Source organism: Oryx dammah, unplaced genomic scaffold, assembly GCF_014754425.2.
Source record: "Oryx dammah isolate SB20612 unplaced genomic scaffold, SCBI_Odam_1.1 HiC_scaffold_11, whole genome shotgun sequence".
Classification (NCBI taxonomy): domain Eukaryota; kingdom Metazoa; phylum Chordata; class Mammalia; order Artiodactyla; family Bovidae; genus Oryx; species Oryx dammah.
In genome coordinates, this window is record NW_024070195.1 from 2,509,508 (window position 1) to 2,536,965 (window position 27,458).

Below are 27,458 nucleotides of genomic sequence, written 5' to 3' on the forward strand. Positions count from 1 at the left end.
GCGCACCGACCCGGCAGGCGGCCCGCAGCGGCGGGAGTGAGCGCCCGCCCGCCCGGCGCCGCGCGGAGCAGGAAGCGCAGGCCACGCAGGGACCCGACTGGAACAAAGTGTGGGCCGCCGGCGGCTCGGCGCCTCGCCGGCCCTGCCCCGCGCCGCGCGCCCGGCCGCCCGCCATGGCCTCCGAGGAGCTGTACGAGGTAGCTCCCCTCCCCCGGCCCCCGCCCCGGCCGCGGGTTGCTGGACGGAAGCGCGCGCGCCCGAGTTTGCGGGCCGGGGGCGTCCCGGCCGCGGGGCCGGACCGCGGACGGGGCCGGAGTGCCGGCGGCGGGGCGTGGGGGCGCCCGGCGGAGCACTCCTGGGTGGGGGGCTCTCGCCTGCGGGGTTGTGGGGCGGGGGGGCGCGGGGACGAGTGCGACTGTCTCCCGACTCTGCTGGCGACCCGAGCGCTGCCCGACACCGCGCCGAGAGGGCCGAGTGTTGACCGCATGCTCTAATTAGGTTTGGTATTGTGGCCGGAGCCAGGAAATTTAAACCTAACGCGGCTCCAACCGTCATTCATTTTTGCGCCGCGGTGGTGCGAGCCTCGAGAAGGGGGCCCCCGTCGGAACCGCGAGTTCTGGGCCAAGGGTTTGCCAGCGTCGACTTGGAGCGGTGTGGTTGTTGGTTTGGATCTCCAGGCGTGTCTTGTGCGCCCCGATGTAACTTCTTGACTCGTTGCAAAGTCGACTTCCTGGGGAGTGCAGACGCTTGGAGAGCACTCTGTGCTTTCGGGTGCGTGTTTGTAAATACAGCTTCGTAAGAGAGTTCACTTGTGGGTACTCCGTGGGTTCACCTCCGATGCGTTCAGGGACCTGGATGTTTAGGGACGTAAGGAAGTGTCTGTAACGAGTAGAGCTGCTTTGGCCCCCCGCGATCGCTTAATGAGAACCGGCTGAGCCTTCCGAGGTGTCCCCTTTTGCCGGTGCGTTACCGCCCTTGGCACAGCATGCGGCTGTGTGTTGCCATCCGTTCTGGCCTTCTAGCAACTTTTTGTGCGAAAGTTCTCTGGAGGAGGCTGCCTTCCGTAGAATCCGTGGTCTGCCCAACACGGTACATGGTCGGAGTACCTTGGCTGGCTGAAAGTGCGCCATTATGTTCAAGCCCTTTACACGCTGGCTGTCCCCTGCTGTATTCAAGATGCTATCTTGGGTCATTTGGGCTCAGTTGTGTCCCACTCTTTGCGACTCCGTGGACTGCAACCCGACCAGGCTCCTCTGTCCATGGGTTTCCCCAGGCAAGAATAGTGGAGTGGGTGGCCATTTCCTCCTCCAGGGGATCTTCCCAACCCAGGAACTGAACTAGAGTCTCCTGCATTGCCAGGAGGCTTCTTTACCCCAGCCACATGAGAAGCCCCATTTAGGGTACTAAAGGGGAAAAAAAAAATCTCCTGTTCTCAAGCTTCCATTCTTTCTACTAAAGAAAGTGGTGTTTGGGGAAAGGCCCGGAAGTAGAGGCTGAGACATACAGCTGGGAGAGTACAGAGCACCAGGGCAAGAGGGGTTTTGGTTTTTACATTAGATTGTTGGTGAGGATTTTAGGCCTGAATGTCACGCTTCCTTCATTTCTGAGGTTATGAATACACAGGTGAGTCACTTGTTCCCTTAGTGTTGGGTGAGGGCAGCACCTTATACGTGAGTTGTCTCTCACATGTCACAAGTTACTCTGAAGACAGCACTTGCACCACCAGTGTGTTATGAACCAAATCTAGTTCTTTGTTTATTCTGTATCTTCAGGATTTCTGCTCTGGTGGCAGCATTCATTTATAAGTCACCTTCTGTGCCGAGCTTTCCTTTGAAAAGCATGTCATTGAATGCCTGCCCTGTGGACGCTCCATGGGGAGCCAGGGAGGGACGAGGGACCGGAATGGTTTGTGCCTCCCAAGAGCTTCTGTCGGGAGAATGAAGAACGTTGCAGAGAAACGACCCACCTGCACAGTGGAGCTCATCATTTGGAGTTCTGATTTTGGGGAAAGGTGTTGCAGGGGGTCCAGTTGAGGTGACAGTCAATAACGTGGTCAGTGTCTTTCCAAGTGAGTTTTCTCACTTCTCCTTTACTTGTAGGCTGCAGTGTGTCTATATTAGGATTGCAAGTTTATCTGAAACTCCTGCGTAGCGATTGAGAGCCTGGATTTGGAGTCAGAAAATCTAGTTATTGACATCACCTTGAGCAAATTAACCTTGAAAGCTCAGTGTCCTCAATCTGTAAAATTGGAATCAAAAGCTTCCCTCGTAGAGATGTGAAGTTTAAATGAAAAAAACGTGTAAAGCAGACCCACGGTTCCCAGAGAGAGCGCTCAGAAGGAGATGGTTGTTATTGTGTTTTAACTGATCTAACATGCCTCTCTGAGGTCTGGTTTTGTTTCTAAAGGTATAGAGTTGTCCTGGTTTAATCAAGGCAATATTCCCTGTGAGGCAGTTGTTTGAAGTAAACACTGCATCTGCCTGGCTGCTTGTCAGGTGGGGAGGGGAACGGTGTGGGAAGCACCAAGATACGTTTGTAACCAGTTCCCGGGGCACCAGTTGCCTGGTCTTGTCCAGTTCTGCTTAAATCGAAGTTGAAGTTTCTTGTTTGGGCTCCACCTCCACAATTCCACAGGGATATGTTGACAGAGAGGAAGTTCAGAGTCTTGCTTTTTGAAGTCTTGGGATGGTAAGAACAGGGCGTCTGCGTCTGCCGTAGCCTCTTGAACTTGGGTGAGTTCCTTAACTTTTGTTTTCTCACCTGAAAAGAAATGAGACCTCTGACAACTTAGCACGGTTTCTGCTCTGAAGTGATCATCCTCGGTCAGTGGTGAAATGGTCACGGTAGCCGTGCCTCGTGAGTACAGAAGAGAACAGCCCCCCGAGGGGGAAGCAGCATCAGCTTTTTCCAGCATTGAAGAGCTCTTGTTGGTTGAGGGGCAGAATCCATTTACCCGCTGCGTCTCCAGCAGCTAGGATCAGGGGAGGCAGATTTTTCTACATTCACCCATCCTGCGAAGTTTATAGTGTACAGAAGAAGTCAGGCATCCTTTAAGGCAGGGACCCACACAGTTGTGTAGAGGACCAGCTAGTTGTTAATACCCAAGACCTTGCAGGCCGGGTGGTCTGTTACCACTGCTCAGCTCTGCTGCTGTCGCTCAGAAACATCCACAGGCTGTGCTCCAGTAAAACTTTTCATGGGTGGGAAAATTCAAATTTCATATAATTTTTACATGTCATGTAATTGTCTTCCTTTTTAAAAAAAAGAAACACTTGGAAATGTGAAAAAAAAATACAGTTTTAGCCTGTGGATTCTACAAAACAGGCGGTGCGCTGGGTCAGTCCTGTGGGTCTTAGTTTGCTGACCTCAGCTTTAGATGGTCAGCTGTTCTGGAGGCAGAGTTTGCACGGGGCTGGGGAGCATGGAGGGTGGGGCGTGGAGCAGTTAAAGGGCTTCTAACCCCTATCCCAGCGCTAGGCTTTAGAGCCAGAAGTGTGGGTTCCAGTCTTCCCTTCTGGGTCAGGAAGGGAAGAGCTGTATATCTTAAGTAGCTGAATCTCCCCCAAACTTCCTCATCTGTGAAATGGGAATGATGACCACTGCTTCAGAGAAGAGTGAAGCCTAAGTAACATTAGCATCTCAGAGCAGTTGGTAACGTTACCCTATGAAACATCTTTATCTTCTTCCATTCTTTAAAAAAAAAAAAAAGAGCCGCCGCCTGCTCACACCCTGAAAGCAGAGTTTCTTCCTTTGAGATTTCAGAGTGCCAAGTGAATTGAGTTTATCACCAAAGAAAACCGTGAACTCCAGAGGATCTTAATTTATCTAGTGGTCAAATAACCATCAGATTGAGTTCAGGTGGGCTGAGCAAAGAATCTAAAACAATGGAAACAGTATTCTTCTTTTATCTTGATCATTCTTTTTCTCATTGGATGTGGGCTTTTCTCCTCCTGAAAACTAGAGTAATAGCTAATTTAAATTTCAGGAAGACCTCAGTTATCTCTTCTCCGCCTTCTGAGAAAATATTTATCCAACACATGGGTGTTTCAGGCAATCAAAAATGGAAGTAAGCTTTTAAGAATGAAATTATATCTGGCTTGTAAACCGTGTCTTCAGGTTGGTTAGTTTGGAATGATAATCAGGATTTGGGGGAGAGTTAAGTGTTTGGAGTCTTCCTCCTCCCTTTGGGATAAGACTGTGCCTCTCTCCTGTGCATTGTGGGACTTTTCCGTACACGGACCAGAAGCGCAGTTATAACTCAGATGGTCTGTGTAATTTGGAGGGAAGTCACAAAGGTCAGGAGACCTTCCATGAACGTTGGTCAAGATGAACCAGCATCTGTAGTGTGTGGTTTGTTGGCTCTTAAGATTGAGATCCCTGAAATAAAAGAGAAAACCTAGAGTCTGTTTTACACTGTGAAGTGAGTTAGAGAAAAACAGATGTCATATATTAAACAGACATATAGGAAATGTAGAGAAATGGTACTGAGGAACCTCTGCAGGGCAGCAGCCGAGACGCAGACATAGAGAACACACTTGCGGACACAGTGGGGGAAGGAGAGGGTGGGATGAATTGAGGGTAGCTTGGAAATATAGACACTACCGTATGTAAAACAGCTAGTGGGAATTTGCTGTGTGATGCGGGGAGCACGGCCCTGGGTCTGTCAGCCTAGAGAGGTGGGATGGTGGGAGGGAAGTTCAAGAGGGAAGGGGCGCGCTGAGTCACGTTGTTGTAGGGCAGAAGCCAGCATGACATTGTGAATCAATTTTCCTCCAACTAAAAAAAAACTAAAATAGAGTTATTTGCTGGGATTGATTGTGTGGTGGTAGAGTCACGTGTGTGTGTTTTGAAAATTAACGCAGTCTGTTAAATGTGAATTGCTGAGGGTATTTATGCATTTGCCTGGTCAGGAGGATGGAGACATCTCCTGTGCGTTTGCTTTGAATTTGCTTCCAGCTCCTGTGTACTTAAGTTTTTCTGTTCTTGCTGTAGTACCTAAGACACCTCGTGCTCTATAATGATTTTAACCACCGAACGTATTTTCACGATATGTAGGACATGCTTCATTAAGTTTTGAGTGTCTGAGCTACGTAAAGCCGGGTCTGAGTCAAGCTTTTGTAAGGGGTCTTCATTCGTATATTGTGTGTGTCCATAGGCACACAGCATTGTCGTGGGTCTTATTAAAATGCAGATTCTGGATCCCAAACCCTAAGTTTGCAATTTGCTGTGTTTGAATGGAGACCAGAATCTCTGCTTTACACACCTTCCTTCTTAAGGGTGGATTTGGGAACCTCCAGATTGCACCGGCCTATTTCTTGACAATGCCGAGGGGTCGGGATGTGCCTTCCCAGAAGTCGGGCTCCAGGTGGGTGCACAAGTCCATTTCTCAGGCCCTTTGACTGTTGTTGCCCCTGGTTAACCGGGTCGTTCCAGGAAGGGGGCATTAAAAATACTCAGTCGTGAGGTTAAGGACGGTTTCTGGAATGTCTTGTTTTCTGTCTCCGTCGTTTGGCGTACTTGTCCACCAGGTTGTAAGGTTGGTGTGGACTGTCTTTAAGAATTCTCTTGTGGTCATTATTTGCCACAGTTCAGATTTTGCAGCAGTTGTACTGATGGTCGGATTATGTTTTAATGATAGTGATTTAAAGGAATGACTCACCTCCAGATTCCTCCTCCCCAGACTTGATGCCCAGGTGTCCCTTTTACACTCAGCCCCTCAATGGCATGTGTGGTTTTAAGTCTGGGATGGGGAGAACGCCTGGCTTGACTGTTTCCCACACAGACTTAACTCTCCAGCTTTTTGAGCTGATCAAGGCCTGGGAGGACCCATGTCTGGGGAAGGTCTTTTGCTTTGGTGTGAAAATTTGTTCAAGTCCTAAGTGTTTTTCTGGGGAAGAGGATCAGCAGCTTTTTTCTGTTTCTCAGAGGGATCTAGGACTCCCAGAAGAGAATCAAACTTGTTCTTGAGACCTTTGAGCTAAAACTGGGGTTTCATGCCCCTGCATTGGGCCACTTCGACACTGTTTTTGCCAGGTTTGACTCTGCTTCAGAAGTGATGCTGAGACCTCATGACCGGGTGTGAGGCTGTATGCTGTTGGCAGTCTGTAAGTGGCTCTTCTTGGAATTTTACATCCATGAAGCCTGCAGTTAGTATTTCAGCTCCACTTCTGATGATGCCAGGACTTCGGGTCCTGTAGCACTGACCCACCCCGGAACTCACTCGTTCTCCAGTGTTCCGCACCCTGCGTGCACAAAACCTCACCAAGCAGAACCTTGCTGCGCCATACAGACAGCATTTGATTAGCTTCACCTGCATCTTTGCCTGTTTCTTTGATTATCAGTCTTACCTCAGAACTTTCCTTCTGGGTTTTTTTTTTTTTTCTGCCTCCTTTCTCAAGTATATCCTTCAGAGATTTCTCAAGTGAGGGGTTGTTGGTGGGAAAGTCTCTGGTTTTCTGATTACCTGGAAATGTCTTTATTTTGCCCTCATTTTTATTTAGAATCAAGTCAGTTGCTTGAGTATTTTCCTTCAGCATCCTGAAGCTGTTATTCCTGTGTCCTCTGGCTTCCCCATTATTGTTGAGGTGGTTGTCAGTCTGGAGGAGGTCTGCCTTCTGCCTCTGGCTCTGGAATCTTCTTCTTGTCTTTGGTGTTCTCTAGTCTTGTTACAGTGTATCTCTGTAACTTCCTGTTTATTGACCGCCTTGATGTATGTTGCGCTTTCCTTGTGGATTTGTGTCTTGCGGGTTCTGAAAGATTGTTGGCCTTGTTGGCCGTCTTATCATCTGATCCCTCTGGGCTTCTAAACTCTGCCGCTGCGCACCCCCCCCCCCCCCCAATCCCCGTCTTACTCTCTTGTAGCCATCTCCTTGTCTCTGTGTTGTTTGCATTCTGGGTATGTCCTCGGGTCTCACTTCCGGTTCTAATCATCAGTTAATTTGTCCATTGAGTCTTTGATTTTAAGTTGTATTTTTTGTTTCTGAATATTCTGGTCCTCCCCTTCCCCATCCTCATCAGTCTGGCTGGCTTTCTTCCTCTTTGGTGTTTGTCTGCTTTTATGACTGACTTACGGTTGGTTTGGGTTGGAGGAAGTTCCTGGGGCTCTTGGATATTTTCCTTGCTTACCGCAAGCCCAGTGAGGTGTTAAGAGTTGTATTTTATTGATGATCTATTTTGCAGTGAGAGTGCCTTTCGGAAACTTGTTTGCCTTTTTTTTTTTTGCCAGGATCTGAAGAAACGGTTCTGGTTTGGAATTTGATTTGGAATTTGTGGTATCTCGGATCACGAGCTTGAGCCAACACTTCAGGTTTACCTAAAGACAGAATGCAGAGAAAGTGTGAACTGGATTTCAGGGGTAACTGTTTATGCAGATGGACATAAGAATTACAGCGAGTGCTTCTGAAACATAGTGTACAGTGCCTTCGCTCTGCCTTCCCGCTCTACACGCGATTCTTGTCTGACTTCCCTTCGCCTAAGGTTGGCCTGTGGGCTTGGCTGGAGCTGGTGAAGCCACAGCAGTTGGCCTGCTTGGTCCACCTCTGCAACCACCACTCCCCAGCCTCCCCCCGCCCGGCCCCGTCCCTCTCCTACCTCTGTGGTGCCAGTACACGGTGGCTTCACCAGCTGGGCAGCGCCAGTGCCCATCCTCATTCAGAAGCTTATCAGAGGTCACCGTTAGCAGGAAGCCTCCCTCTCCTTCAGACTCTGGGTGACTCATTCATTTCCTTTTTGTTTTGCACTGCTAATAATTTGTGTTTGTTTAAGCATTACTTATAAGTAAGTAACATATAAGTAAGTCAAGTAAGCATTGCTTCCCACGTGGCTCAGACAGTGAAGAATCCACCTGCCATGCAGGAGATGCTGGTTCGATCCGTGGGTCAGGAAGATCCCCTGGAGAAGGAAATGGCAACCTACTCTAGTGTTCTTGCTTGGAAAATGCAGGCAGGCTACAGTCCATGGGGTCTCAGGGAGTCGGACACGATTTAGCAACTAACAACAGTGCCTGACTTTCTCTAGGTATTAAATATGATGAATATTTTCTCCTGGAAAGATCGGCTGTCTATTTTTGGGTTTATATTAGTGCATCTGAGGGTATGAACATGGTGAGCCATTAATAATTGCCGACTTTCAGCTGAAATACAAATGTTATAGTGACTGGAGTTGCAGTAGTTGCAATTATACCATATATGTGAGAATTGTGCATTTAGGTGTTTTGTCTGAAAAGCCATATGGTGTTTTGGAGGAAAGTTATTTCTAAACTTGATACAAATAATTTAAAGGAAAAGTGTGTTCCTGGAAAGAGTATTTGAAATGTTGGCCACAGCATTTATGTTTACCTGCCGGTTGAAAAGTGTGTGTTTGGGGCGGGGGGGGGGGGTAGTCTAACCAATAGTGTTCTCTAGCTGGAGAAGTTAGCACAGTATTTTTGGGAAGTATCTTTACTTTTTGTTTTTGCCATGTGAGGCTTTCAGGAGCTCGGTAGTTTGCAGCCTTTGTTGGTTGACAACCCTGCTCCCCTACCCCTGGTTGGTTGCAGGTCACAAATACCTTTGGTTGCAATGGTAACATTTTTCATCAGTAGATGACTGTTGGGAGTTCAGAGCAGCCCAGAGTTGCGGGCAGATTGTCTTAGCATGTAACTGATCTGGAAGCCTCAGCTGCTCAGAAGATGTGAGAACCAAGGCAGAAGTGCTCCTGACTATAACAGGTTGTCACACCGCAGACAACCAGGTCTCCAGGTCTCTCCTGGAGGCCGATGGCCTGTATTTTCGGCACGATGCGCTTGGGCTCCCTGGCTTCCTTGGTGTGTTAGGAGCAGAGAGCTGGAAGGGGAGAGGGAGCCGCTGAGGGCAGGCAAGCAGACCTGAGGAAGTATGTTCTCGAGACAGGCTGCAGAGGGACCCTGGCGTGGCACCTGCAGTCACAGATCCCAGGGACTCCTGAGCCCCTCCAGCTGCCAAGGAGCCTGTTCACAGAGAGAAAAGCCCTGGGTTGAAAAGAGCGATCAAAAATGACTTGTAAGAAGTTTGGGGATGTAAGCGACAGAGCTCAGTTTAATTCTGTGGTCCGTTCTCCAAAGTGTCCCACTCAGGGATTCCCGATGGCGGAGGAGAGAGAGCAAACGTCGTCATCAGGCGCGGAGGGAAGGGGTTGCAGGCCCCACCTGGCTTTGAATCCTCTCATCCTCCGGAAACTTCTGTGAAGGCAACAGTGTGCTGCACCGAATGCTCTTTGGCTTGACAAGTGTTTTCAGAGTAATTGCCAGTTAACGCTGCTCCATAAATCTTTGGGCTGGCTTGATGCTTCAGGAAGACGAGCCGGGAGTTGGTGTCTTTGTTCAGCTCCTCACCACCCTCTTAACCCCGGGTTAAGGGCAGGGACCGGCCCTGTCCTCTTCCATAACGGCGCTGGGTGGTGGAAGGATTAGCTGATTTTAGTGAAATGTGAATGAGAATATTTGAACTGAGTCACCAGTAAACAATTTAAGAAATCTTGTTTCAGCCCTTGTTTGTACCCTTGACGTTGGAAAGACATTTAGTTTCTATCTGAAGTCTTGTCTGGGTGTGGAAGGAAGGTGCAGGGACAGTTGCCTCCTCTGCTTCCCTGAGGAGCGGGGTGCTGGTGCTGGGCCCGCCTGTTGCACACCTCCCAACCCTGGGCTGGCCGGAGCCCCCAGGAAACATCCTGTCTCCCGGGCTCCGTCCTTCATTCCTCCCTCCCTCCCTCTTGCATCTCCCGTCCCCTCGGCCAGGTTGGTCCCTGCAGCCTGATTTCCATCTGCAAAGAGCCCTTGGAGGCCCTTGACCCAAACAGGCTCTGGCTTGTTGCTGGCTTGTTGCTAGCTTGTTGCTGCAAGTGGGCGTCTGGCTGCCCCCTTGGCTCACCTCACTTCTCATCCATGCAGTTCAAAGGGATCCCCCCGACCTGCCTGACGCCTCAGAGTCCCGAAGAGGCGGCCCTGGCTCTGTGGTCCCCCCACCCCCTGGACTTAGTCCTCTGACTTCTCTCCCCTCGCGGGTGTACCCTTTGCACTCCTAGCAACAAGTATGACTGTTGTGTGATCTCTCTTGAGGGAGGAGCAGCGTGTGCAGAGGTGGGGGTGCTGCCTAGAGCAAGACTTGGGGAGCCTCCCCTCTCAGTGTATACAGGTGTATACAGGCGGTCAGCGTAGACGGCTGATCTGCACACACAGGGGAGAAGGCCCCCTCCGGAGTTCCCCGCACCACTGGCTTCCGCTCCTCCTTGAGCTTTCTGAGACAGTAGCGCCCCCCAGCCAGGGGGAATGCTGGGGTTGACCAGCCCTCCTTTCTCGCCAGCCCAGCTGTGTGACCTGACGAGCCTCCCCCAAAGGCTCCCCTGAGTCCCCCTTGGGACAGAAGCCCCAGAGTCCCACTGAAGCACCCGCTGCCTGGGGAGGAAGGGGCTTGAGAGCCTCGTGTGGGGGCAGGTGGGCTCCTGGGGCTGTGTGCACTGCAGGCTGGTGGCCCCGGGCCTGGCGGCAGGGTCTGCTCGGAACCTCTCCTCTGATCTCTGTCTCCCCGGGTCAGCGGACAGAGGTCTTCCTGCCTGCTGCTCTTCTGCGCTCTCCCCCTCCTGCCCCGTCGGGCGATGCAGCGTTGAACTGTTCACAGAAGTAATGAGAAAACCGAGTGAACAGTAGCCTCGCTCTGTTTTTCCAAACCAGCTTCTGAACTGAATCCAGCTTTGCTTGCTGCGTATCTGTCGTCCGTCCTCCTTCCCAGAAGGTTTTGTCCTGAGTGGGAGACGAGTTCTTAGTCCGGTTGGACATCATTATCGGTCTAGGATGGGTCATTGGTCAGGTTTCTGCTTGTCTGTTACGTGTAAGAGGTTAGTAATGATACAAAAACGCGGCGAACCTGTGGGGAGGTTTACTTTTCTCTGTGTTCCATATACCTTAGCAGGAGTTAGCGAAGAACTATTTGGTTAGCATTCTTAAATGATCTATGGGTTTGTTAAAGTGGCATTTGAAAAATTTCTTCAAGAGAGTTTATAATGATACCCTTTAAATGTGAACTTCGCTTAAACCTTAAAAAAACTTTAAGTTTGAATGATCAGTTAACTACGATGTGACAGTACTGTCTACGTATATGTAGGTGGTGCCCGTGGTGCCCGCGATAAAGAATCCGCCTGCCAGTGCAGGAGACAGAAGAGATGCAGGTTTGATCCCTGGGTCGGGAAGATCCCCTGGAGGGGGGAATAGCAACCCACTCCAGTATTCTTGCCTGGAGAATCCCATGGACAGAGGAGCCTGGCGGGCTACAGTCCATGTGGTCACACTGAGTCGGACACGCCTGAAGCGTCTTAGCACACACGCAGATGTTTTGCAAGCTTTATAAAAGTTTCTTAGAGTCTGGGAGGCATTACCCGGGGTGAGTTAGGGTTTATGTTAAGGTGTTAGAGATTATTCTCTAAGACACATGCTAGCCCACACCTTAACAACAACAAAAGGAGTCCACTGACTGTTCTTGCCACGAGGACTGGAGTTTTAAGGGTTTCTTATTTCCTGCACTCTTGATAGTATAAGTTAGCAGTCGATGGTGGTTTGATTATAAAAAAACAAGCAGGATCCCAGCCAGCATTCTCACTTGCCTTTCTCTCCACGGTCTCCATCCTTGGGATCACTAAGCAGATGTAGAGAAGATGTGACTGAAATAGCAACATTTTCTCGTGGGGCTCCTGGGAGCTCCCGGGAATTACGGGTAGAGTTCCTGTGCCCAGCAGCGTGGAAGTCTTTGTATGGACCTAAAACTAGTGACTAATTATAGGGTAGAGAATGAACCGGCTTTGTATGGGATTAAGCGAATTTGCCAGGGGCATGAACTTAATGCATCAACACAGATAACAGTTTTTGAATATCACGAAGGATTTTAGGTTGAACAGGTGGCTATAACGAAGCACAAAACATTGATGAAAAGAAAGATCAGAGGTTCCACTTGCCCAGAATTTTGTCCAAAAGAGAATTTGAAAGTGTGCGGGAAACCGCTTTTGATTTACAGCATATCACCAACTTAACTCACTAAAACTTTATAGTTTTGAATTACTCTGATCCTTTCTCAGATTGATTTTTTTGTGGATTTTTGGCGCCATGGGGGATATTCAAAAGGCTGTTGAAGGGCAATCCCCAAAGAGGAAAGAGTCCCAAGAATGTCTGGTATTGTCAACAGCTTCTTCGAAATAGAGTTTGGTCTCTTAAGGTCACTGCTACTTGAATTAGCTGACGCTCGTTTGGCAGGCAGGTGCTTTGAATTTGGCGGTCTCATCACCTTATGGTTTTCTACATAAAGGCTCTGTCCGTGTCTAAGGAGAAAAGAAGGTGGAAGTCAAAGGGGGAAAAAAGCATCCCCTGCTCTAACACCCGGGTTATCCAGCATAAACTGTAGAGGCCCACCACTAGGGACAGCTCTGTGCATGAATGCAGATAGAAGGGTGCATTTACAAGTCACAGTTGTTTCATAAAAACAGAATTCTATCCATGCTGTTCAGAAGACACATAGAAGTCAACACTGAAGGAATTGTGTATCGTGCTATAAAAACCTTTTTATGTTAATCGGTCCATTTTTCTTCTATTTTTTTCTTGACTTGTTGAAGATCTTTGTAGTTAATCCTACTTTTTGTTATTCGTCTTGTAAATATCTGTGTGTGTCCTTGCTCTTAAAAGATTTAAAAATCCATAACATATGTATTTCACCCACAAAGTTAATGAAAATTTACATTTTAATGTAATCCAGTTTTTCTTCCTCATTTCATTTCTCATGTAGGAAATACTTCCTATCCCCAGATCACTGTCGTCTTCTCATCCAAAAGTTTTGTGTCTTACAGAACATACGTATTTCACCCACAAAGTTAATGAAAATTTACATTTTAATGTAGTCCAGTTTTCCTCATTTCATTTCATTTCTCATGTAGGAAATACTTCCTATCCCTAGATCACTGTTGTCTTCTCATCCAAAAGTTTTGTGTCTTACGGTGAGAAAGCCCTGCGGTTGGTGTTCATGGTGTGCGCCGGATCTGGTTTGTCTTTCAGCTGCGGATCGTCTGCCGTCTGGGTTTGTTGAACCGATCACCCTCTCCCCGACCTGTCTGCCTCTCCGCCGTGTGTGAAGTTTCCGTGTGTGTGCATCCGTGCGCCAATTTCTTCTGTTTACCCGATGTTTGTCTCGTCATGATCACACCTGACTGTTGTATTCGGTCGGCTTTATAATAAGCCTGGGAAACTTGCCCTGCCGAATAGGGTGACCTTGTTCTCTTTTCTGAAAGATGGCTCAGCAGTTCGGCGCGTTCTTCCTCATCCCCGCCAGGCCGGGGTTGCGCGCGTGGGTCCCTTGGTGGCTTTGGAGGTGCACAGTGGGCCCGACAGATGAGTCCCACCCGGTGCTCAGCCTCTCGCGGTGCCGGCAGGCTAAGTGGGGTGGCAGCCGGGGGCCCGTTTCATGTTCATTGTCAGAGAAGGCCCCACTGATACGGTGACGTTTGGGGCTTGAAAAGGAAGGAATGCCCCTGGAGGCTGGTGTGTCTGGAGCTGGAGAGACAGCTGGTACCTGAGGTCGGGGTCTGGGGTCCGAGTGGGGGCCCTTTGTAGATGTGCCCAGTACTCTGAGTTTGGTCTTTACTGAGGCGGGGAGCCTTGGGAGGGGTGACATACTCAAATTCACATTTTTAAAGGGTTGTGTTGGATGCCAGCTGGGGTGGGGCTAGGGAGGAAGCAGGAAGACGGGCAGGGTTGCTGGGCAGAAGATGCTGGCGTTTGATACCCGGGGGGCAGGTGGAGTAGTGAGGAGTGATGGCCCCCGGGGTCTGTGTCGAAGGTGGAGCTGAGCACGCCCGAACTCGAGGATCGGTGTCCGGTGTGACGGAAGGAGAAGCGGAAAGAACCCGGGGTTTTCGGGCTTGCGTCACTCGGAGAAAGGGGTCGGCCAGTTGTTCAGACAGGCATGACTGCTCAGGGCTCGGCTTGCGTTTTATCGCTGGGGAGATCCAAGGGGGTGGATAAGTGGGAGTTGGGTTCTGGACGCGTTGAGACGCCTTTTAGACATCCAGGCGTGGCTGGGCGGCAGCGGCCGGCGCTGCAAGCCTAGCGTGTAGGGCACGTGCTTCTGCGGGAGGTGCTCTTGGGGGATGTCCGCCTATGCAGAGCTGGTGGATTCCCCTCAGTGACCTGGACTCGGAGTTAGTACATCTTCACTGCCTGGGGCTTCTCAGGTGGCGCAGTGGTAGCAGAACTCACCTGCCGGTGCAGGAGACCCAGGAGACTCGGGTTCGATCCCCGGGTCAGGAAGGTTTCCTGGAGGAGGCCGTGGCAGCCGGCTACAGTCCGCGGGGTCGCGGAGTCCGACACGACTGAGGCGTCAGCCTCCAGAGCATCCGACCGCGGTTTTAAAAGCCGGGGCAGGAGGGTGCCCAGGCAGTGAGTGTAGGTGGAGAGGAGCCATGACAGTCGCATGTTGCGAACATCCTTACGTAGAGCTGGCGGGGCGGGGGGATGAAGACGCGGTGAAGGAGACGAGCGGTGTGGGCAGGGGAGCAGGAGAAGACGGCGGCGCGCTGGGAGCAGGTGAGGAGCATTCCAAAGAGGGAACGACCTGGGGTTGACCTTGAGGTTTGGCAGCGGCTGGTGGGGGAGTCCAGGGGCTACACCTGCTCGGGCTCCTGCGAGCGTGGGAAAAGAGACACGGAGGCAGTTCTCAGGACCAGTTTTTCCAAAAGGGAGCCAGGAGGGCTGGGTAGGCTCCAGAGTTTGTTTGCTTTCAGATGGAGATTATAGAGTGTTGTATGATGCTGGGGCGGAGCTGATGGGAGAGATGACTGAGTCGGGGTGGGGGAGGGTGGAAGCTGCCTCTCTCCCCTCCCCACCTTTTGGTTCTTAACTAATGTTTTATTACCCACTTTTAAAAGTTCTTCACAGCCTTTCTTAGATTTATTGAAAGTCATATTTTCTAAATAGTTAATAATTTGTGCATAGGAAGCCTGTTTATGTTCCATCACTGTGTCTAGCCACCTTGTTGAACCATCTCATTTGAAAACATAGTGGATGCTTTTGGATTTATTTGTAGATAATCATCTTGTGGAAATAGGGGTGATCATATATTTTTTTCTTTTCAAATTTATACCTGTTAGTTCTTAACCTTGTTACTTTGGCTGGGACCATCAGTACAGTGTTGAGTATCAGTTATAAAAACAAGGATTCTTACTTTAAATTCTGAGAGTTCTATAAAATTTGATTATTAAGGAAAAGCTGTAGATAGTTGCTAAGATACCTTTTTTTAAAAAAGAATCCTGTTGAAGTTCTCATTTCTAGCATGTGAGGAATTCTTAATCCTGAATGGTTAATGAATCGTATGGGATGTGCTTTCTGCATTTATTACAGATTGTCATTTCAGCCCCTTGTTCCTTTGAATATTTTAATGTATATTAATACATTATCTGATGTTAAGCTATCCTTGCATTTCTGGGATAAACACTAGTTATACTGTATTATTTTATGTGTTGTAATAGTCCCTTGAAAGAAAGGTAACCAACTTATATTTTTAAAATTATGAAACACTTGCTGAATCCTTGGATTTTTCTGTTTTGGTTTTCTGTTTCTGAAATTTTTACCTGTCTATAAAATCATCTGAACTTCTGTTTCCTTTTAAAATGGAAGAGCTATTTGATTATTCGTTAGAGAATTACCTTGTATTGATTTATTGGTGCTTTCTATTAAGTCAGTTGCAGCCTAAAGTTTTTTATATCAGAGTATTTTAGGATATTTAAAAACCTATACATACTGGCTCTATGATTATATACCTTGGACATGCTTTTTTGTGTGTGTGCTTTTTTTTTTTTTTTTTTACAAATAGTTTATCTTATTTGATTCTTTTTAAAAGAATCCATTTTTTGTTTTATTGATTCTTTATCTTTGCTTTCTACCTTATTGCTTGCTCTTGGTTTCCTTCTGCGTTCTTTTGTTCTCTGGCTCTTTCCCTAGCTTACTGAGTTGAACATATAGCTCATGCTGTTCTTTAATGAAGGCTATAAAATTACCTTGTGAGTGCAGCTTTAGCCACGTCATACAAGTTTTGTTTTTTTAAACCTTAAGTCTCTTTAGATTTTTCTATTTATTTAAAGTAAATTAACTTGTTTGTTTGATTAGGATTTTTTTTCATGTTTTAAAATAAAGAAACTATTAAAAAAATTACAGCCCCAAGGAGTTTGTCTATTTTCTGAGTACTTAAATGTACTTAAATTTAAATATTCTTAAAGTGAAAATATTCCTTTACTATGTATTTTCTAATTGAATTACCCTGTGAGAGAATGGTCTTTATGAAATTTTAATTCTGGAGGTTTCCTTCTGTGATCTTATAAAAGGGATTAAATTCAAGATGTGTTTGGTTCAGAGTTCTGTGTGTGTCTTTGTAATGTGTGTGTGTGTGTACACACACACACGTGCGTGTAAACAGTCAGGTGTTCATCAAGGGTTGACTATATGCCCTGCAATGTCTAGTGTCTCTTTTAATGAATTTTTTCCTTCAAATTTGTTTTTATATGTTGTTACACTAACATGTTTTGGGTAGTATTTTCTAGTCATATCTTTTTCCTTTTTAATTTAAAAAAGTCTGGTTTTATTTAAAAGTGTCTCTTGATAGCAAAATATAGTACGATTTTTAAAACTTCTGTGTGATGTCTTTTATGAGCTTAGTGTTATGCTTTCTGAACCATTTGGGCTTGTTAAAATGTTTGCTCTTTTATCCTTTTTTTTTCCCCCCAGTCATTTGTTGGTTTGAGAGGTTTTTCTGTATGGTTTGGGTATTTATTCATTCTTCTGGTTGGAAGATACAGATTGTTTGTCTGACCTTGTGGTTGCCATCACTTCCTTTAGAATCTCCTTAACTGTTAATCCGAATGATCAAATCATTGAGTGATTTCTTCTGAAATGTGACAGGGACATTGTATTCTTTACCTTTTGAGTATATCTATTCACTGCATCTTATGCTCACTGAGAATGTTTCTGTTCTTTTTAATGTATCAGAAATGGGATATGCATGCAATACGTTTATCTGTCTTCCTTGAGAGCATAAAGGACATAGCTCACTATTCTTCTTTGAGATCTCCAACCTCACCTCCACTTGATCAAGATTATTATCTAGTATTTGTTTTCTTTTAAAAATAAACCAATTAAAAAAAAATCACAAGTTTGAATGTTTGAATCTCTTCCCTTGTATGTAGACTGACTTTGTTCCTGAATTGCACCTTACTTTCTTTCCATTTTTCTCTTTTTTGAGATATAATTTGGATAGCATAGAATTCCTCCTTTTAAAGTGTAAAGATCCATGGTTTTTAGTATATTCACACAATTGTACTCACGTTCAGTCAGCTCAGTCGCATCTGACTCTCTGCGACCCCATGGACTGCAGCACACCAGGCCTCCCTGTTCATCCCAGCTCCTGGAGCTTACTCAAACTTACGTCCATCAAGTCGGAGATGCTATCCAACTATCTCATCCTCTGTCATCCTCTTCTCCTCCCACCTTCAATCTTTCCCAGCATCAGGGTCTTTTCCAGTGAGTCAGCTCTTCACATCAGGTGGCCAAAACAAAGTGTTGGAGTTTCAACTTCAGCATCAGTGTTTCCAGTGAATATTCAGGACTGATCTCCTTGATGATGGACTGGTTGAATCTCCTTGCAGTCCAAGGGACTCTCAAGAGTCTTCTCCCCACACCACAGTTCAAAAGCACCAGTTCTTTGGTGCTCAGCTTTCTTTATAGTCCAACTCTCACATCCATACCTAACCACTGGAAAAACCATAGCTTTGACTAGATGGACCTTTGTTGACAAAGTAATGTCTCTGCTTTTTAATATGCTGTCTAGGTTGGTCATAATTTTCCTTCCAAGGAGTAAGCATCTTTTAATTTCATGGCTGTAGTCACTGTCTGTAGTGATTTTGGAGCCCCCCAAAATAAAGTCTGACACTGTTTCCATTGTTTTCCCATCTATTTGCAATGAAGTGATGGGACCAGATGCCATGATCTTAGTTTTCTGAATGTTGTTTTAAGCCAACTCTTTCACTCTCCTCTTTCACTTTCATCTAGAGGCTCTTTGGTTCTTCTTTGCTGTCTGCTGTAAGCTTGGTGTCCTCTGCATAAAGTTATTGATATTTCTCGCGGCAATCTTGATTCCAGCTTGTGTTTCTTCCAGTCCAGCGTTTCTCATGATGTACTCTGCATATAAGTTAAATAAGCAGGGTGACAGTATGCAGCCTTGACGTACTCCTTTCCTGATTTGGAACCAGTCTGTTGTTCCATGTCCAGTTCTAACTGTTGCTTCCTGACCTGCATACAGATTTCTCAAGAGGCAGGTCAGGTGGTCTGGTATTCCCATCTCTTTCAGAATTTTCCACAGTTTGTTGTGATCCACACAGTCAAAGGCTTTGGCATAGTCAATAAAGCAGAAATAGATGTTTTTCTGGAACTCTTCATTTTTCAATGATTCAACGGATGTTGGCAATTTGATCTCTGGTTCCTCTGCCTTTTCTAAAACCAGCTCGAACATCTGGAAGTTCACGGTTCATGTACTGCTGAAGCCTGGCTTGGAGAATTTGGAGCATTACTTTGCTATCGTGTGAGATGAGTGCAGTTGTGCGGTAGTTTGAGCATTCTTTGGCATTGCCTTTGGGATTGGAATGAAAGCTGACCTTTTCCAGTCCTGTGGCCGCTGCCGCGTTTTACAGATTTGCTGTCTTTTATTAAGAGCAGCACTTTCACAGCACCATCTTTCAGGATTTGAAGCTGAAGTTTCCAGCTCAACTGGAACTCCATCACCTCCACTAGCTTTGTTCGTAGTGATGCTTCCTAAGGCCCACTTGACTTCACATTCCAGGATGTGTGGCTCTAGGTGAGTGATCACACTATCGTGATTATCTGGGTCATGAAGATCTTTTTTGTACAGTTCTTCCGTGTATTCTTGCCACCTCTTAGTATCTTCTGCTTCTGTTAGGTCCAGACCATTTCTGTACTCATGTTGCCAATACCTAATTTCAGAGCATTTCCACACCTCAGGAAGAAGCTCTATACCCATTGGCTGTCAGTCCCGACCCCTGGACCCCTGGGAAGCACTAATCTAATTTCTCTCTCAATCTGTCTGTATTGCGCGTTTCAGGTAAACGGAGTCACGTACAATATGTGGTTTCTCTGCCTGGTTTCTTTTCTAATATGCTAATGATTTAGCATAATGTTTTCATGTATCAGTATATTGTTTCTTTTATGATTGAATAATATGCCATTTTGTGACTAAACCACGTTTTGATTATTCATTCATCATTGATGGATATTTGAGTTATTTCTGTATTTGTGTGTGTGTGTGTGTGTGTGTGTGTGTTAGGAGTAATCCTGCAGTGAACATTTATGTAGAAGCTTTTATGTGAATAGTTTCAGTTCTCTTGAATATGTATTTAGGGGTAGACTGTATTACATCTTTTAATTATTTTAGCAAGGATTTGAGGTAGTAAACTCTTGACATTTGTACATCTAAAGATAATCTTACTATTGTCATTGTTAATGACTTTTTAGCTGTGAATAGATTTTATTGGTTGACAGTTAAAATTTATGAGCTTTGCAGCTGATGAAAAATCTGCTCTTTTCTTTATAAGTCATCTGAGTTTCTGGTGGTTTAAAATTTCTTACCCATGATAGTTCTGTAGTTTTATTACTGTGAGTCTAAGAGTGGATATGATATACTTTTGATCTGAGTGTGTGAATGATGTGAGGATGTTTGGTCCTTTTAATCTTTGTTACTGCCTTGAGGAATTGTGTCCCTGTGTTCATATAGTAAAATAGGTCTAGATTTCCTCTCCTCGTTTCATCTCAGAGCTATGTTTGTATCATAAAAAGAGTTATGAAGCATTCCCCTCTCTCACTTTCTGAAGTTGGTTTTGATTCTTTATGAATGTTGACTAGAATTTATCAGTGGAACTATCTAAAATTTTGTGTTGAATTAGATTATGAATTCACCATCTTTTGTGGTTTTTGTGTTTGTCAAAGTTTAAATTTTTCATTTTAATCTTTCTGTTGGTTTTCTAGCTATATTTCATTGCCTTTTTTTTTTTTTTTTTTTTTTTGAGGGGTGTGTAGTAGTTGCTCTCTGGGGATTGCAAAATGCATTTTGGCTTTATCCCAATTTAGTTAGTATTGGTATTGAATCACCTTGGGTGAAACCCAGAATTTCTTCAATAGTATATTTCAGTTTCCTCCCTCTTACCTGTGGTAGTAGCATCCTATGTATTTCATCTAAATAGTTTTTCCTGTAGTGTATTTCCATTTATCCTCAGTATTGCCGTATGTTACATTTATATACCTTGTAAACTCATTGGTAGTGCTGTAATTTTTGCTTTAAGTTGTCATCTTTTATGGAAGCTAAGAAATTATATCTTCTATATATATCTAGTCATCCCTTAGTGTCTATGGGGAATTGGTTGTAAGACACCCATGCATACCAAGTCTGCACATACTTGTTTCTTACGTAAAATGATGTAGTGCTTTCATATAATCTGGGCACATCCTCCCGTATACTTTGAATCACCTCTAGATGACTTATAATTTCTAATCGTGTAAGTGCTAGGTAAATGGTGGCCAGTGTGTTACAAATTCAAGTTTTGCTTTTGGGGACTGTATGGAAATTTTTTCCCTGAATATTTTCAACCCACTCTTGGTGGAATAAGTGGATGTGGAACGTGTGAATACTGTACTCACACAGTAACTGTCTCTGGCTTTATTTCTTCCTGTACATTTAAGTGACCATCTAGTGTGATTGCCATTCAGACAAGAGAACTTTTTTTTTTTTTTTTAAGCATTTCTTATAGTCACATCTGCTCGTGATAAATTGTTTTCTGTTAGAAAATGTTCTCGTTTCACCCACAACTTGAAAGAATAGTTTTGCTGGATATTAGAATTCTTGGTTGACAGTTTTTTTGTTTTTGTTTTTGCTTCCCTGCCCCCCGCCTTCTTTGGCAGTTAGAATATTTGGTTCCAGTGTCTTCAGACTTCCATAGTTTCTTAACGAGAAGTCAGTGTATGTTCTCACCTTTATTGTCTTTGTTTCCCTGTATATAACGTGTCGTTTTTCTTTGGCTGATTTCAAGGTTTTATCTTTGGCTTTTAGCACTATGACCAACATGTGTCTTAGTAGTTTTTTCTTTATTCTGTTCAAGGTCTGTTGAGCTTTTGGTGGATATTTCCGACATCTTCAGAAATGGTTTTCGTTTCTCTTCTGGGATTCCAGTTAGCGTGTTGCTTCCTGCTGTCACACGTATTGAAGAGTCTCCTCATCTTCCAGTCCTCTCTTGCCTTCAGACTCCTCTGTATTCAGGATCACTACAGATGTTAGAAGAAAGCATCCGTTTGTTGTTCAGTCCGTCTGCTGAGTTCATTTTACTGTTTGTCTTGTTCATTTGTTTCTCTGTTCCGAGTCTTTTAACTGTTTGTTGGTGGCCTTAAACCCCAACTCCAGGCTCACTTGGAGCCAGCTTCTATTGACTGTCTTATCTGCCTGTGGATCACTCTCTGCTGTGGTTTTGCTTGTCTAGTTGAAAACTGGACATGTTATAGTGACCCCGGACCGTGGCATTCTTCTGAGGATTATTGGAGTTTTATTAGGTTGGTGCAAATACATAATTATGGCTTCAGACCATGAATTTCAGATCATTGTAACTAGGACATGAGTCTGAGTAAACGCTGGGAGATAGCGAAGGATGGGGAGGCCTGCCGTGCTGCGGTCCATGGTGTCACAAAGTGTTGGACACAACTGAGCAGCTAAACAAGGTCAAACACATCGTTCTTAATCAAAACAAGAACCATTACAATCAACACATTTGCCAATTAGAAATAAGTTTGTTTATGCCATAGGAATAAAGTAAAAGCTGCATGCTTCGGGATTCATTGCATTTCAGAATTCGGAAAGCATTTTCTGCATCCTGCTGGTTGTAGAAGCATTAGACTTGCAAGAAGTTGTCAAGGTGCTTGAAGAGGTGGTTGTTGGTTGGTGAGAGGTCAAGTGAGTAAGGTGGATGGCAAAACTTTGTGACCCAGGCCGTTCAGCTTTTGAAGCGTTGGTTATACTGAGTGCAGTTGGGTTGTTGTGGGAATGAACTGGGCCGTTTCTGTTGACCAGTGCCGGCTGCAGGCTTTGCAGGTTTTGGCACATCTCATCAACTCGCTGAGTATGCTTCCTATATGTGACGCTTTTGCGTGGGTTCAGAAGTCCTGTCGTGGGTTAGGCTGGCAGCAGAGCGCCAGACAGTGGCCAGGACCTTTTCTGGTGTAAGTCTGGCTTTGGGAAGTGCTTTGGAGCGGCTGCTCGGTCCAGCCGCTGAGCTGCTTGTTGCCGGCCATCCTATACAGTCCACTTTTCATCGCAAGTCACAGTCCGATCAATTTGTTGACCGGTTTGTTGTTGTTGCACAGAATAAGGAGAAGAGGACACTTCAGAACGATGTTTTTTTTTTTCCCTCTGGTCAGCTCAGGAGGCACTCTGGAGAAGGAGATGGCAGCCCGCTCCAGGACTCTTGCCTGGAGAATCCCAGGGACAGAGGAGCCTGATGGCCTACAGTCCACGGGGTTGCAAGGAGTCAGACACGACTGAGCGACTTAACACACGAGACTGTCACTTACCAAGCTTTCTCACCTTTTCCGTTTGCTTCTAATGCCCGGCAACCATAGAATGGTTGCTGTTGAGCTCTTGAGCATCTTCCTGTAGCTTTAAGAAGATCAGCTTCAACATTCTCTCAGTTGGTCATGGTCAGCTTGCAGTGTCGGCCGCTACGCTCCTCATCCTCAAGGCTCTCGGCTCCTTGAAAAACCCCTTTAACCACCACTGCATTGTACATTCATTAGCAGTTCCTGGGCCAGATGTGTTGATATTGTGAGTTGTCTCCACTGCTCTACAACCCATTTTGAACTCGGATAAGAAAAATCGCTCGAATTTGCTTTTTGAGTAACGTCGTTTCCATAGCCTAAAGTAGATATAAACAGCAAATTAGAAATCATTAGCCAAAAACGTAAAGCAAGAAATGTGCATTAAATGTGGTTATGTTCTACATCATTTTAAGAATGTATTCCAATATCAAATGGCAAATTTCAACAAGCAAAAGCCATGGTTAATTTTGCACCAGCCTAATATTACAGCAGTTATTAATAAATGCTTGGAGTCAAGCTATGAACTTCATTTTTCCTTTGATAGGCATTTTACATCTCTGATCTGTTCTTGCCTTTTTGATGTTTCTTCATTCTCGCTCCCTGGGCCTGTAAGATTTGGAAGTTGGCTTACCATCCAGGTAGAAATGGCCTTGCTGTCTACATGGTCTTTCTTCTGGGGTTTCCCTGGGTTCTAGTTGCTCTGCCAGCTTTGGGCTTTGTACTTTGACGTCTCAAGCCTTCTACAAGCTGAGCACAGCTGGGACAGAGCATCCCGTTCACAGATCTGGCTCCATGCTCCTCTTTAAACGAAACGCTTTCTTACTGGTTTCTGACTGCTGTTTCCCCAGGCCACTGGTGGGTTCCTTTGAGCATATGTAGTTCAGCTGTCAGCCAGAGATTTCAGCATTTTATGCTCCAGATTTGAGCGTTGCTCCTTCTACGATGCTGGTGCTGCCTAAAAGCCCTGAATTTCTAGTTGCTTTCCCAACTCTGAACTCTTGTACCTGGCACCTTCAACTATTGTCTGGTCTTTTCCCACCACCAATTTTGCAGCCATAACCTTGGGGATTAGGCAGTGTCCTCAAGCCAAGGAAACACTTAGTTACCTTTCTTAGACCTTAGGGTTGTTATTTTTGAGATTTAACCCTTTCCCTGGCTTCTGGATGAGATGGCATCGCTGACTTGATGGACATGAGTTTGAGCAAGCTCCAGGAACACAGCTGAGCAACTGAATGAACTGGCTTCTGTAAGCACTGTCTTTAGGTCAGTTCAGTTCAGTCGCTCAGTCGTGTCTGACTCTTTGCGACCCCATGAATCGCAGCACGCCAGGCCTCCCTGTCCATCACCATCTCCCGGAGTTCACTCAGACTCACGTCCATCGAGTCCGTGATGCCATCCAGCCATCTCATCCTCGGTCGTCCCCTTCTCCTCCTGCCCCTAATCTCTCCCAGCATCAGGGTCTTTTCCAATGAGTCAACTCTTCGCATGAGGTGTCCAGAGTACTAGAGCTTCAGCTTTAGCATCATTCCTTCCAAAGAAATCCCAGGGTTGATCTCCTTCAGAATGGACTGGTTGGATCTCCTTATAGTCCAAGGGACCCTCAATAGTCTTCTCCAACACCACAGTTCAAACGCATCAATTCTTTGACGCTCAGCCTTCTTCAGAGTCCAACTCTCACATCCATACATGACTACTGGAAAAACCATAGCCTTGACTAGACAGACCTTAGTCGGCAAAGTAATGTCTCTGCTTTTTAACATGCTATCTAGGTTGGTCATAACTTTTCTTCCAAGGAGTAAGCGTCTTTTAATTTCATGGCTGCAGTCACCATCTGCAGTGATTTTGGAGCCCAAAAAAGTCTGACACTGTTTCTACTGTTTCCCCATCTATTTCCCATGAAGTGATGGGACCAGATGCCATGATCTTCGTTTTCTGAATGTTGAGCTTTAAGCCAACTTTTTCACTCTCCTCTTTCACTTTCATCAAGAGGCTTTTTAGCTCCTCTTCACTTTCTGCCATAAGGGTGGTGTCATCTGCATATCTGAGCTTATTGATATCTCTCCCGGCAATCTTGATTCCAGCCTGTGCTTCTTCCAGCCCAGTGTTTCTCATGATGTACTCTGCATAGAAGTTAAATAAGCAGGGTGACAATATACAGCCTTAGACGTACTCCTTTTCCTATTTGGAACCAGTTTGTTGTTCCATGTCCAGTTCTAACTGTTGCTTCCTGACCTGCATATAGATTTCTCAAGAGGCAGGTCAGGTGGTCTGGTATTCCCATCTCTTTCAGAATTTTCCACAGTTTACTGTGATCCACACAGTCAAAGGCTTTGGCATAGTCAATAAAGCAGAAATAGATGTTTTTCTGGAACTCTCTTGCTTTTTCCATGATCCAGCGGATGTTGGCAATTTGATCTCTGGTTCCTCTGCCTTTTCTAAAACCAGCTTGAACACCAGGGAGTTCACGGTTCACGTATTGCTGAAATCTGGCTTGGAGAATTTTGAGCATTACTTCACTAGCATGTGAGATGAGTGCAGTTGTGCAGTAGTTTGAGCATTCTTTGCATTGCCTCTCTTTGGAATTGGAGTGAAAACTGACCTTTTCCAGTCCTGTGGCCACTGCTGAGTTTTCCAAACTTGCTGGCATACTGTCTTTAGGTAGTTTTTTTAATTTTTTTTTTTTCCAGTGCATGTTTCATAAATGTTACCAGTGTCCTCATGACCTCCTCAGTCCTCCTGCCATTACAGAGAACTGGCTTTTGGTTTGTTTGGAACCATTAGGCAACATTTATCTGTTTCAAGAGCATGTCTTCCTGTATGCTTTCATTGCTTTGTAGGGTTTTTTTTTTTTCCTTTGTAATATGTCTGTGTGAGATTCAACCACCGTCCTTTTTCTGCTGTTCATTTTTATTTAAAAGTAGCCTCTGCACTTCCGGAAGGGGGGCACGGGTCAGGAGAGGGTTTCTCAAGGCGGGGCCCTGAGCTCCCTCTTGTTGGCACCCTGGTCTTCCTGAGACCCGGCTCCGCCCTGCATCCTCGCCTTCAGCTCTCACCTGTACCTCTGTCCGCTGCCCCAGCTGTCCGCGTCTGCTCAAGTTTTAGCCGGTCCCGTGCAGTTTCCCTTGGCGGAAGGAACTCTGCCGGCTCAGTCTCGAGAACTCCGAGGGCCTAGCCAGCCCAGGCCCCTGAGCCCCGGCCTGGATTCCGCGCTCACCCGCGTGAGTGTGCAGAGGTTGCCGCCAGCCCCCTGCGGGTGTGCCATGCTCTCCAGCGCCCCTGCCGATGGGGCTGGGGCTCCTCTGTTCGCATCCATCCACGCCGTGTGGCTTCCCGCCTGCACGGGTCGTGGTCCATTGGAGTCTCGTGGCTCTTTGTGATTTTTCCCTTCTCAGCAGTGTTTTTGTGGTTTGGGGTCTTCTGGCTATTCCTGAAGATTCTGATAATTTTTTTAGGGCCTTGGGAAAACTGACACCCTCTGCTTTCCCCATCCTCCCTGAGTTCCTCCTGTCTTGAGAGGAGACGGGGCCTTTGGGTCAGAATTCTCGCCCGTTCTCACACCAGCTCCCTCCTGCGGCGGGGCTGACGATGACGAGCGTTCCCGGTCGTCCCTCTGCTGGGGTTGGGGGGTGGGGGGGACGCCTGGCCTCTCGGCTGCGCCTGTGGGTCTCTGGCCTCCCGTCCCGCCTCGCAGGCTCCGTCTCCGGGCCTCTGGATCGCTTGGCATCCGTGGGAGCCTTTAGGGAGGCATCGGACTGCAGATCGTGTTTATCCTGTTTCATCGTTGGATTTTCATGTTTATGTTCTTAAAGGTTTTCCTACTTGCCCGCTTATGAGTGGTACATTTTAAAATAACTCAGCGTTTCTCTGCTTGTTGACCTAGAAGGACTAGTTAAGGCATTTTGTCCACCATAGTGGCAAAAATGAAAATATCATTTCGTTTTCTGTGAGGTGAGTGTCTCGTTACTTAGCATGCCTTCTCTGCTCTCTTTACCTTTCTGATTTTTGAAATACCTTTGTTCTCTGTGCGTGTTCTAAGAGTTTGCCGTCTTCCCCTTAGGAAGCCAGTGTACGTGCCATAACTTTTGTGAAGCTTGGGTTTTCAGTCACTTAGAGACATGACGGTGTAGATAAAAGGCAGAGAACAGTGTGGTTAGACTACTCGCCACATTTCAGAGACTCATAGACCACCAGTGAGAAAGGCCTATGGCCGTCGCCTTGCCTGATCACCCTCTTCCAGCTCTCCCCACAAGGATGCAGGAAGTGAGACTCAGAGGGGCTCTTGTTGAAGTGCACGACTCCAGGGCCTCCCCTCAAACATCCTCACATCCCTGCAAAGCGCGTGGTACTCATGCCCTCTGAGAACAGTTCATGTTGCAGAACAGAGGCCTCGGTCACCCCATCGGGCCAGCGGTCCGAGGGCCAGAAAGACCCGGCTCTGGTCCCGGACGCTTGCCTTCTGCTCTCCCAGGAGGAAAGGCTAGCTCAGGCTGTCGGATCTGCTTGGGGTTTCGTGTTTTCTTCATGGGTGGTCTTAGCATTGCTCTCTCCTCACCCTGTGGGCAGCAGGGTAGCCCTCGCTCTGCTCTCTCTAGCGTGTTTCGTGGACTTGAGTAACATACACCCGCCGCTCCAGGGGCAGGAACCCTTATGCCCCTCCCAGTCTCCGTGCCATGCCAGTTGTAGGCTTACATGCCATGTATGTCTGTCAGTCGCAGGTTAACCCTTAAGAGTAATTTAGCTTAATGGTTGAGCTGTTTTTTGTAGGTTCATCCCTTAA

At 46.4% G+C, this 27,458-nt stretch overlaps 1 protein-coding gene across 2 annotated transcripts in view; it reads left to right on the forward strand.

The window, feature by feature from the left end:
- The first annotated feature begins 26 nt into the window (after window positions 1–26).
- Window positions 27–27,458, forward strand: part of CDYL (chromodomain Y like) — a 98,462-nt gene continuing 71,030 nt past the window's right edge. Inside the window, exon 1 of one of the 2 annotated variants that reach the window (XM_040249382.1) lies at window positions 27–197. In XM_040249382.1, coding sequence (XP_040105316.1) covers window positions 174–197 — 24 coding nt within the window. In that variant the 5' untranslated portion in view covers window positions 27–173. The remainder of the gene's footprint in view (window positions 198–27,458) is intronic. The other variant, XM_040249383.1, reaches the window with a different exon arrangement.